Consider the following 13,295-nt stretch of genomic DNA (forward strand, 5'->3'; position numbering starts at 1 on the left):
GGCAGATTGAAAGAAAGGAAGGGCTATTTGTATATAAAGCATGAAAATCAAGAGTGGATTTCTGGCATGTAAAATCCAAACACTATGAAAATAGAAGAAGGACCAGCACAGTTTTCCCATGACAAAAAGGCCTCTGGCTGAATAAAATTCCAGTGAAACAGATGGTACAGTGGCAGTTCACAGCGCTCAGGAGTGCTTTTTGACCAGGGTTCAAACTCCAGGTGGGGAAAATCGATTTTTTTATATTTGTTTGGTATAGTGGTAGATAACAGGGGCTATTTGTACCGTTTCACACGGGTTGAATTCAAGCCCCAACTAAGAAATAATTTTTTTTATATTGTTTTTTTATTATTATTTATTTATTTATCTTAGTAGAGTGAAAGATAGACCTTTGAAAATCATTAACTGACATTATCTCCAGTTAATCATAAAAGAGAATGTAAAAAATCTGTGGCACATGTAACATGAGCTGTGGCATATGCCACATGACAGAGTGACACGTGTCACATGCCAGGAATGGGCTCCAACTCTTACTGCTCTCGTGGCGTGCTCGGCTCTCAATGTTCGTTTCTTGTCTCGCCGGCCTATCTCTCGCTTTCCGCCCGGCTGTCGATGGTAACCACTTCCTTTTTAACTGCCTTGCCTGTGTGTCACTAATCTCTTCCCCTAACCGTTAACTTTACACGTTGTTTTTCTTCTCTGTATTGGACCAGTATGCTGTTGGAATTAATTAAAGCTTTTCTTTGGAGTTGGATACTTTGCCTGGGGTGTGGTAAGTGGCTTTACTGGATTCTGTGTGTGGAGTTATTGTGTTGTATGCTCAGCGTGAGGCAACAGAAGCATTGTCGCTCGTCTTTTTTTTCTTATGGTTATCCATGGTCTTTATCAAACTGTCTAAGTCATCTGTAATATAGTATTACATTTTAAATAAGAAAAGTTTGTGTAAGGTTCTCGGCTTCACTGTTGTGTGTACCTTGACCTGAGCAGTGGTACTTTTGGTTGTCAGGAAAACTAGACTTTACAGGAGAACGACAGCTCAATTATGTCTTAATAATACAATGTCGAAAGTTTTCAGGCGCACACAGCCCCAGAGAGCTAGCAAGGAGAGTCCTTCTATGGCATCATTCATGTTTAAAGTTGTAGTCAGCTTTCACATTTGTATTTTATTGACAAAAAAGTCATGTATGCTTATATATATTTTTTTCTTCAAATGAGATGTTACTTTTGACAAGAGACAAACGCTTTCTCTTAAAAACTATTCAGAAATAACTATCCTAATGCCTGCAGAACATAAATATATTGAAGATAGTTCTGTTTTGTTTCAGCTTAAATGTATCATTTGTTTGGATTTTTGCATTTTTTTGTGCAAACAGAACGTTTCAAGTCAAATGTAGCATATGTCTACTTTAATCAATACTACCCCTAGATACTATTAACAATTATCTTTTGGGCCAAAACTATAAGAAAACTGTTGTTTCCTAAAGCCCCTTGTGTTACTACTAAGTCATCGAGGTCAAAACATTATGGGCAGAGAAGGTGCTTTTGCTGCCCAGGGTAACGTAACTGGCATAATTCTCTCTAGCGTAAATACTAGTAATTACCAAAACATTACTCATAATTATGTGAGAAGCGTAATTCATCATTTAGTGCTAATTTCTTAGTGCAAAATGTACCCTTGCTTCCAAAATGGGCCCAAAGATGCTTTATTTCTCTAAGAAAGTAGCACTAAATGCTACAGGACTTGACCAGCAGAAGCCAACAGCCATTCGCTCCTTAGTTTGTGGTTCCTGTGAAAGGATTTTTGACCCAATTTACATTTAATTATTCAAGCTGGCGCAATTGCATACTTTTGATAATTTCACATCACAAGATAATACTTAATTACTGAAATGACTCCAAATACTCCAGTGTAATTTAAGTATCGCCCAAGCCTTATTATCAGTGAATACAACAGGGCAATCGGCCCAACCACCATTGTAGAGCTGTGTCATTCATGAACCCTCACGGGTAATACCCGCTGATACTGGCACATATGTAAAACAAAGGCTCCTGACAGGGGTAAGAGGTTGGGTGGGTCCTCAGAGCTGTGGGTTGAACCATTCAAATTGTCTATAAAATACAGAGGTACTTCACGTCTGACATTTTATGTCAAATTGCAATTCAGAGCAATCAGTAACATGAATCACAGCAAGTTCATCGCCTGTATATTTTATTTCAGAAAATCACACCTAGATATTTGCACCCTTCCCATCAAAATCATCTTGAATCGATTATGCAAACATAATCATAAAGGAATAAGCTATACGATACAAACTCAATGACAAATCCATGGGAAGCTCTTCTTTGTATCAATCATTTATTTAAAGACCCTGTTTAAAAACAGTAGATATATTAAAAAACGTGTACAATAACATGGGCTAAAATCAATAAAAAATACATCACCTAGAAAGCCTTAATTCACTTAATAGCTTTCTAAGGTTAAAATGTCCACCAATAAAATCAAATGTTTGATGGGAAATTACAAGTGTGTGAGTGGCTGTGTGAGTGGGTGTGTGGGTAGCTGTATGGGTGAATAAATGGGGGTGTAAGTAGCTGTATGGGTGAATAAATGGGCGTGCGAGTAGCTGTATGGGTGAATGAGTGGCTGTGTGAGTGGCTGTATTGGTGAGTGACAAGGTGTGTGAGTGCGTGGCTGAATTTGTGTAAGTAGCTGTATAGGTGAGTGAGTGGCTGTTTTAGTGGGTGTTTGGTTAACTGAGTGGGTGTGTGAGTGGCTGTATTAGAAAGTGAGTGTCTGTGTAAGTGGCTGTATGGGTGAGTGAATGGTCATCTGAGTGCTTGTAGGGATGATTGAATCTGTGTGTAAGTGTTTGTTAGAGTATGTGAGCGGGTGTGTGAGTAGTTGTATGGGTGTGTTAATAGGTCTGTTGAGATGCTGTATGTGTGAGTGACTGAGAGATTGCATGATTGATTGCTTGGGTGTGTGAGTAGCTGTATGGTTGATGGTATGGATGTGTAAGTTGTTGTATGGGTGAAAAAGTGGTTTTATGAGTAGCTGTGTGAGTGGGTGTGTGAGTGGGTGCATGAGTGAGTAAGTGGGGATGCAAGTGATTGCATAGATGAGTGAGTGGGTGTGTGAAAAGATGCATGGATACATGAATAGGTATGTGAATGGTTCTGTGAGTGTATGACTGAGTGTATGAGAGACTGTATGGCATGTGAGTGGGTGTGTGAGTGTTTCTGTGAATGATGTCATCAGTGATGTCATTTGAGATATCATCAATGATGTCATCAGTGATGTCACTGACCATGTCATCATGAGTGATGTAACATGGGAGGACATGGGAGGTCATAAGCAGTGAGTTGGAGGGGCATACATTATAGTTAGCTCAAGTAAATATAACTGCTGAATTTCTATCATTTTGTACGAGTAAAATATGAGCCTAACTATAATGTCCAGGTAACCTTTGGTTTTTTTCAGTGGATTTCTAAGGTTTTTTCAATTATATTTTCAAAATATAACATCCCTGTAACCTTTCTTTTTTTCAGTGAATTTTTAAGGATTTTTTTATTCTACTTCCTATCTATAACGTCACTGTAGCCTTTGTTTTTTCATGAAATTTCTAAGTTTTTTTATGTTATTTCCCAACTGTAACCTGTAACCTTTGAGAGTGAGTGTATGAGTGTACGAGTGTCTCAGTGGGTGTGTGAGTGAGTGCGTGTTTGTCTCACTGGGTGTGTGAGTGGGTGCATGAGTGTCTAAGTGGGTCTGTGATTGGGTACATGAGTGTCTGAGTGGGTTTGTGAGTGTCTGAGTGGGTTCTGTTCATTTTCTGACTTTTTCTGCTCACTTATGACCTTTATTTTGCCTCTTTCTGCTAGGCCTAGGCGGAGCTCACTGAGCTTCACTCTGGGGAATTCTGCAGAATTACTGAAAAACTCTGCCAAATTCCATGGAATTCCGTGAGCGGGCAAAGTATTGCTCTGCCATCCCAAATTACGTTCCCTTGGATGCTGAAAGTGGTTAGGGACAAAGAACCCCTCCTGTTACCACTAGTAAGTCCCCCACAGCGGATTGCTGAGACCTCTTCAGTGGTCCCGCCCCCTTTCTCAACCACTCCGCAAATGCGCCACCTGGTGCACTACTGGTTGGGGGAGGAAGTCCCTTTGGCTGCTAAGAGTAGATGGGGGCAAGAATTCCAATTGCTGCCACCAGTAAGTCCCTCACAGCGGGATTGATGAGACTTCAATGGAGGCCCCTCCCCCTTTCTCAACCACTCTGCTAATGTGCCTCCTGGCACACTACTGCTTGGGAGATGAATTCCCCTTGGCTTCTGAGGGTCTTGGGGGCCAAAAACCCCTATTGTTGCCACCTGTAAGTCTCCCACAGCGGGATTGCTGGGACTTCATCAGGGGCTTTGCCCCCTTTCTCAACCACCCTGCAGACATGCCTCCTGATGCACTACTAGTTCGAAGATGAAGTCCCCTTGGCTGCTGAGGGTCCTTGGGGCCTAAGAACCCCTGTTGCTGCAACCAGTAAGTCCCCCACAGTGAGATTGCTGATACCTCATTGGAGGCCCCACACCCTTTCTCAACCACTCTGCAAACATGCCTCCTGGCATGTTACCGGGTTGGGGGATTAAGTACCCTTGGCTGCTGAAGATCCTTGGGAGCCAAGAAGCCCTTTTGTTGCCACCAGTAAGTCCCCCACAGCGGGTTTGCTGAGACCGCGTCGGAAGCCTCACCACCTTTCTCAACCACTCTGCAAACACGTCTCCTGGCACACGTTGTGGTGTGGTTGTGGGTGAAGTACCCTTGGCTGCTGAGGGTCCGTGGGGGCAAAGAACCCCTATTGTTGCCATCAGTAAGTCCCCCACAGCGGGATTGCTGAGACCTCATTGGAGGACTCATGCCCTTTCTCAAGCACTCTGCAAACGTGCCTCCTGGAACATTACTGGTTGAGCAATGAAGTCCCCTTTGGTTTTGAGGGTCATAGGGGGCCTATGTTTGCTCGTTTCTGACCTCTATTTTGCCTCTTTCTGCTTGTTCCTGATCTCTATTTTGCCTCTTTCTGCTCATTTCTGACCTTTAACCTCTTTCTTCTCATTTCTAACCTATATTTTGCCTCTTTCTGCTTGTTGCTAAGTTTTTCTTTTGCCTCTTTCTGCTCATTTCTGATCTCTTTTTTGCCTTTCTGATTGTTTCTGACCTTTATTTTGCCTCTTTTTGCTCGTTGCTGACCTTTAGTTTGCCTCTTTTTGCTTCTTTCTGACCATAATTTTGCCTCTTTCTCTACATTGCTCACCTTTATTTTGCCTCTTTCTGCTCATTGCTCATCCTTATTATGCCTCTTTATGCTAATTCCTCACCTTTATTTTGCCTCTTTATTCTCGTTGCTGACCTTTTTTCTGCCTCTTTCTGCTTGTTTCTAACCTTTATTCTGCCTTTTACTGTTTGTTTTTTACCTCTATTTTGCCTTTTTCTGCTCGATTCTGACCTTTCTTTTGCCTCTTTCTGCTCATTTATCACCTTTTTTTGCCTCTTCCGGCTTATTGCTGATCTTTATTCTGACTCTTTCTTCTCGCTGCTGACCACTATTCTGCCTCTCTCTGCTAGTTTCTGTCTTTAATTTTAGTTTCTGTCTTTAATTTTGCCTCCTTCTGCTCTTTTTCCCCGGGACCGCGGGAAAATCTCAAGGTCCCTGCGGTCTCATCTGGCACCCCGCCTCTTGAGGGGGCCGGCATTGCTGCTGCTGGAAAGGCATCTCCCTCTGTGCAGGAGCAATTGTTTCATCGCTTTCCATGCCCGTATGTCGAAAAAGAACACTTTTTCACTACTATATACATTCCGATCATTAAGTTCAAATTGAGGCACTGTTCCTGCGACCCCAAACTTTTTCCAAATCAATATTGCACCCTATGGGTGGAACTAGATTGCTGAGCCCAAGACTATTCTAGACAGGATAATGCCGCCAATAACTTTTACTACAGAATTTAACAGAGATATTGGCCCGTAGCAATGGTAATCCTGCCTTTTGCCTTTCTTGAATATGGAAACTAGAACAGTGAGCTGCCCGAAAGTCAGAATCCTGTGACGAGCTGCAGCGTTCAGAACATTAGTGATGATGGGGAGCCCACAAAGTGATGTTTTCCATGTATAGGTCCTTTGGGACCACATCAGGCTTGAAGAGATAGCAAGGGACACCTCTTCAACAGCAAAACATCTATTCATGGGTAAAATAGGGGGATTGGCTTTCTGAGGCTTGTACTTATCATGCTGAAAGAAATATATATGCTTAAAATGACTGATCCAACTATCTGCGCTAATGTTGATGCCCAACCCATTACTCCTATTACCCACAGTCCTCTTCTCATTCGCGATCTCTTAAACACCCTTGGTATCTCTCTCTCTCTTTACAAGTGTTAATCAGACTTTCCCACATTTACAATATCATATATCATAGAGAATACCATAATTTAAGAACATTTAGCACATGACAAGTACTGTGAACCATCACTGACATGTGAACCAACGTGCATAATGCTTACACTATTTTAAGATCATTATTCCTTCGTACTATCATGCTGTAGATTTTTAGCAGGAGTGTATAGCCTTTTTTCGGTTTTACACCTCAATTCCAAACTAAGGGATTAGCCAAACTGCTGTGGCAAAAGACGACATAAACCAAATTCCTATGCAATAAACGTTTCCACTGGAACACGTATTAGGTCCTTTTATTTCCCTTGGTTGAATGTTGACACATTTCAATCCTATTTTTTTAGGGTCTGCTTAGGAGAGGCTGAACTGGTATGGCCAGTCTTGTCTCCTTTGTTGGTCAAGGTTTTTCGGGGGGGAATACTGAAAAAACTTGAACAAAGCGCCTCCGGGGTAGTGCTCTGTGCTGAGTTGCATTAAACAACCAAAGTCTAAAAAGCTTGATTTGCTCCCTGAAATAGCACCGTGTCCCATCCCAGAAAATCTAGTGAGAAATCAGGGATCAAAATTGACACAAACCTACCACTTGACAAATAAAACAAGTAGCAAATGTATCTAAAACCTTTTTTTGGCCACTAAAGTGTCTAAAGAGTTTGCTGCCTTATCTCACAGAAACACTCCAACCCCCACTTACAGCGGCACTAACCCAATCTTATCTGGATTATGGTAATGGTGAACTTCCTGCTGTTTGTAATAAGGGGTGATACACTTGATGGAAAGGGGAAATCAATACTAGTTTAGCTAGTAGCAAGGCGCCAGTTGATGCTTGCTGAATTTTATCAAGCTTATTGGAACAGCTCCATCTCCACCTTTTGGGAATGTAATGTGAGACCATTGCTAGAGGAATATTCACCACTATTTTGTAAGTAGATATGACCTTGTTGCTCAAGCCTCATAAACGTCCAACTTGGTGCAATTCATACTGCCCTCTTTGTCTACTAAAAACATTTCATAACAATATTGCCAAATCATTATGACTAAGCTGTTTTGTCATGTGTCATCTCAGTTTGTAGAGTGTAGATCTGCTCATCTAAATGTCCATCTATTATTTGATGTATGACTTACTTTGATGCTTAGTCAAATTATATATTTTTTTTTTTTTTGTTTTTTTTGTTTTTTTGACATTTTAGATCTTTTATTCCATAGGCTTAACGTTTGTCACAAAGCCAACATTTACAATCCAGAAAAGAGAGCTTGCTGCTGTTTACATGCAAAACAGAGGGAAAAGACCCCTAGCTATTACCCAGCGTGCTAATGGCCATTTTATTTAAGGCATGGGACATTTGGCAGGTTTTCTTTTCAAGCACAAAAATACTGCCCGAAGGTTCCTATATTGTTCATTCTTCATCTAAAGTCTTTCAAGTTTTATTGGGGCGCTGCAGCACATCCTGCACCCCTACTTCCAGCACCACCCTAAAGAAAAGTGGTAAAGCATCACATTGTGGAAAATTTGACAAAGTTGGCAAATCTGAGGGTTAAACAAAGAGCCAGATCTGACTGAAATTGAAACTGTGACCTAAAGGTTAGATGCATGTCTCTAGTTTAGAGATCAGTGGTGACATTGATAATGTCAATATAGTGTGTGGATAGACAGTGAGCGCTACCAGACATTTTTTTTTTTTTTTTTTTTTTTTTTTGTGTCCTCATACATACGCCAGATACAGATTGCTCTAGATGGGAACTATCCGGGCCCTCCACACCGACCATTTCGATTCCTGCCTTCGGGGCCTATGTGCAGCCGCCGGATTCCCCCAGAGAAGGGCTGTCTCCTTATCCATTTCCGTTTACCACTGGGAATCACGTTGGTGCTAGGAAAGGATTGACCACAGACCCCTGGCTTAGTCAAATTATATTTGTGCCATGGTCAACATAAATAAGGTCTTTGATTCCATAGAATAGTCTTTCCACAGATGTTAATAACTACACATAGACCAGATTTCCCAAACAATTACATTTGTTGATTATGCTGTATATGAGAAGAAACCTAGAAAAATGTAAAATTTTGTTGAAGTAGGCTACTCCTATAGTTTGAATTTATTTGTACTCCTCTGCCAGCAAGGTTAAAATAGGCAAATCTGTTTCTCAACCCTGCATATTTCTGTGGTCAACATGTTTGAGCGCTTAGCAAAATATGTTTATTTCATCAGGACTCCATCCTTGCACACTTACAAAGGACACAGTGACTCAATGGTCACTTTTTCAAAAGCGTCGCTGCTATTTCTCATGGTTATATAAGAGGGTTGATACATTAAGAATGGTGTCTGAGGGGAGTCCCAATTTAGGGCTGTTTCCTATGACACCATTCTCACGAAAGTCCATTCTCTCTTGGTCTGCCATATCACTCATGGTGGTCTCAGACAGAAAAGTCCAAGAATGTCCCAACAAGCTGTGAGAAAATGCTCTTTGTGTGGAGGCCTCTTTGCTATGGATGAACTTTGAAATGATTACTCAAAAGTGTATTCAGGACTCCCATGATCAACTGTCTCAGAGTTTATAATAAAAACTGATATTTTACGTTGCATTAGGCATTTTAAACATTAGCTAAGTAGTCTTTGTGAGCAACCTACCATTGTGTTTTATGGTTTGAAGGGAGTTTTGCTCTCCTGTTTGTACTATATCATTTCAGTGCCCCCATTTGTGCATTGTACTTTCTGAGTCTCTACTTCTAATACTCAGTTAGTGCACCCTTTGAGCTGTTTCTTGCACAGAAAGTACATTTTTTGCTTACCAACAAGTAATTTATTTTTGCATATATCATTTTAATAGAGTATTATACTTTTTATACTTTTTTGTGACAGACACTCTCAAAGTGCTTCATTTAAAAATGTAACTTGAAAATATTTCAATTAACACATTTTTTAGTGGAACTGTAAGCCTCATAAATATATTTGTATGTTTTCATCTGGCAGAATTTAAAAATTTAAATAACATTGCAATGGGTAATGTGACAATCCTTGCATCAACTCAGAAATGTAATCTAATGTATATAATGTACTTTGGGATGGAGAAGAGTTCCTCTCCTACTTTGATAAAAAGGGTGTTATGAACTTACCAGATTTTGTAATAATATTGCTTACTGAGGAAAAGGCTGAAATCACTAAGAAAGTTTCATAAACAGTGCAATTAATGGCCAACCTGCCAAATCCAACTTCTTTCTCAGACAGCCTCACAGAACCTATGAAGAGCTCTCTTACAATACACCACACCAATTTCTCACCTTGTGCTAGCCTCTCACCTTCACCTCTTCCAATGTATACAAAACCTTTTTGAACTTTTTCTCCAACAAAATGTCTTTGCTCAACAATATCTCCCTTGGCCATTTTAACAATAATCGCAGCCAAGACAGTGGGGACTTGAGATGTTTATAGGCCTATTTTGCAAAATGACCTCTTAAACATTGTTTAAAAACCTCAATGCCATCTCATAATACAGTGATATCATCTCTGCTACGATCATTGAAATGAATTTTGCACTGTTCCGTGAAACCCTTAGCAAAATCATCAACTCCTTCCTCTTTCAAACTTGCTTTCATGACTCCTTCAAATGCTGTTAAATCGCACCTTTGCTCAAAAAATCCATTCTCTTTCCCAACTTACCAGAACATTATCAACCAATCTCCAATCTTCCTTGATTCGGAAAAACCAATGACAATGTACAAAGGTGGGCAATGTAGCTAAGTATTAATGTACCACACCACCCGGGAGTCCCACTAAAAATGCCTACTTGCTGCCCATCTCTGTAGATTAGCTTCCAAATAACCCAACATTAAAGCAATTTGTATTAGTCAGTCAGTCAATTACTTTTATTCGATCAATTAAAGATCAAAAAAAGAGACAATACAAACAGATAGTCACATTACATAAAATACATTATTACATCAGAGAGGCAACATACAGAGTATTGAGCACAATCAATTAGATTAAAAAAGTTGATCCAAGAAATGTCTTTTGTTTAGATTCTTTATTCATCTTCTTACACGAACAAGAGCACAGTCATCACATCTTGCTCAAAATAGAGCTTCATCAGGACAGCAACATACAAAGCTACAAATGACTTATTTAAAAGCTCTTAAATAAAAACTACTGAACACATTAACATACAAAAAGATATAGCAAACAAAACGAATGCTCACAAAGACGGTATCACTACACATCACAACCAACAATAACACAGAAGAAGAACATTAATACGAGCGAAAACCACATCCATTATTTGCAGACACTATGAATAGGTGTACCAGATAGCCCTTACAAATAACTTGATCAAAAACATTCAAGTATCCAACAGGCTGGCAGAAGAAGAACATATGAAATGCAAGTAATACAAGAATACCATACAAAATGTATATCCTATTGTACATATCCCTAATATGTGGTAAATGGATACAACAACAGTCCAAAAAATACAACATACTAGACATTTTAGTACATTAAAGTGCTTGCAATAAAAAGGGAGAGGCTGTATATCCACAACAGAAAAATTAGTCTTAGTAACAAGATCTAGAGAATAGTGTTCTGAGCCTAAATTATAAATTAAAAGAATTTTAAAGTTAAATAGGAAAAGGATAGAATTAACAAAAGAAAATCAGTAAAGAAAGGAACGAAGAGCATTATCTAACTGGTCAATGTTTTCATAGGTCCCCTGTACAAGAACACCAATATCAATCATCCACAAATTATTGCATCATATCTTACAATAAGCCTTATAAAAAAAAGCAATTTCACCATAAGACCATCAGAAACAATATGGTGAATGTAAGCGAGGCAGAAACCATCGATGTGTGACATTAAAAGGTGTCAAATAGACAGAAATGGGTAAATACAACAAATATGTGGAAATACCATTGTGTTTCTACATCTTATTACAGAATGGCCAAACATCAACAGATTCAACAAAAGACAACAAAGAAACTCCATTCCAGAAAACACAAGGCCATGTGTCAAAAGAACCTAAAAAATACACCTCATACCAATTAGAAACCGGTGTGATTGAGTCAAGTGAGGATAACACAAAACAGTGTGCAAAAAACTAACTATTAAGAAATGTAAATTTAAAAGCAAAAATTTAAATAAGGGGCACCTACCACTCATGCAATAAGGCACAAAATGACCTCATCAAACACAGGTTTGATCAAATCAATAGTGGTCACAACCCCCCATTTCCAAGTGGAGCACAAAAATGAAAAGCTCACGTTCACTTTATGGATTTTCTGAAGGACTTATAATGAAATGGCTTATTTTTATAAGACTTATGGTAAGATATGTTGCAATAATGTATGGATAACTACTGTTGTCTGCATTGTTACACGATTCTCTTCATTTCCTTTCTTTTCTGATTTTCTGTAAATTCTATCCTTTTTCTATTTTACTTAATTGTTTCTTTACAAGCTCAGAATAATATTCTCTAGTTCTTCTTTAGAAAGACTAATGCTTCTGTTTTAGATATAGGGCCTTATTTAGATCTTGGCGGATCAGGTCCCGCTGTTGCTTTTCCAATGGTCTTCCCGCCCGCTTTGCGGTCCGCCACCAATTTACTTGTTGGCAGGCCATGAGAGAAAGTCCGCCATTGTCCCGCCTCCTCTGCTAGGAATCTTCACCCGCATCAACGGCACCACAGCCAGAAGTGGCTGGCAACGGGACTCCTACTGTGCTGATTACGATGTGCCCTCCTGCTGAGGCATCTATGGTGGTAATCCCTCCAAACTTCGAGTTGGCAGAATCGAAGGAAAAGATGTAAAAACTCACCTTTTTTCCAGTTTTTCTCTTCTTTTTCCATCTTGCACGTCATCATCCAAGTCCCTCCTTTGCTGCTCTCACTCAACCACGGTGCCAAACGACTCCACTGTCACCAAAATCTAAGTTAAGCTACTTGTACTGTTATCCTATGTATCATGTGCTGACAACTGCTGTAGGTTCATGTTTTGTGTGTGGCATGCAATATGTAACACAAAGGGACATAACACATTGCCTACATATGTATTGCATGAAAACATGACACATGTGTTTTGGTGCATCAATAAGTTGTCTCCACACCACCATGAAACTCACTCCGTCAACAAACCACCGACAGTACAACGGTAACATCTAAATCGGATCGGCGCAAAGCCCCAAGCCTGATGGCAACGGAGTACTGTGAGGCAGCAGAGAAGACCGCCATGGTCTTCTGTCTCTAGCCACAATATCTAAATACAGCAGGCAGACCGCCGTTGGCTCGACAGAGTATGTGGAACAGCCGCCTTGACGGGACGGCAGTAGTTCTGTCAAGATCTAAATCAGGCCCATACAGTCTTGCTTGGGGATCAGAAGTATGTCCCTTCTTATTGCAAGCACTATGATGTCCTAAATTGTCTAATGCTCTGCAATGTTTGGGCTTTTGTTGTATCCATTTAGAACATATTGGGATATGAGTTTGTGATATTTATACTAGGATACAGATTTCGTATAGTATTCTTATATTACTTGTATTTTATATGTTCTTCTTTTGCCAACCTGTTGGATACTTGTATTTTTTTGAACAAGAGGTTTGTACAGATTAGCTGGTACACCTATTCATAGTGTCTTCCAAACCATGAATGTGGGTTTCTTTCCATATTTAACTTCTTCTTTTATGGTATTGTTGCTGTGATATGTAGTGTTACATTCTTTGTGAGTATTATTTTTGTTTTTTATATCTGTTTGTATGTATCTGTGTTCAGTAGGTTTTTATTGAATAGATTTGAAAGAAGTCTTTTGTATATTGCAGCCCTGGACGAAACGCGTTGTCTGTGCTCTTGTTTGTGTATCATGATGAATAAAGAATCT

At 39.7% G+C, this 13,295-nt stretch overlaps 1 protein-coding gene across 3 annotated transcripts in view; it reads left to right on the forward strand.

The window, feature by feature from the left end:
• Positions 1-581: 581 nt before the first annotated feature.
• Positions 582-13,295, forward strand: part of LOC146772949 (SLAM family member 5-like) — a 408,736-nt gene continuing 396,022 nt past the window's right edge. For 2 of the 3 annotated variants that reach the window (XM_085637738.1, XM_085637739.1), the window contains exon 1: positions 582-772. In XM_085637738.1, the coding sequence (XP_085493864.1) occupies positions 715-772 (58 nt within the window). In that variant the 5' untranslated portion in view covers positions 582-714. The remainder of the gene's footprint in view (positions 773-13,295) is intronic. The other variant, XM_085637740.1, reaches the window with a different exon arrangement.

This window comes from Triturus cristatus, chromosome 12, assembly GCF_964204655.1.
Source record: "Triturus cristatus chromosome 12, aTriCri1.1, whole genome shotgun sequence".
Lineage (NCBI taxonomy): Eukaryota > Metazoa > Chordata > Amphibia > Caudata > Salamandridae > Triturus > Triturus cristatus.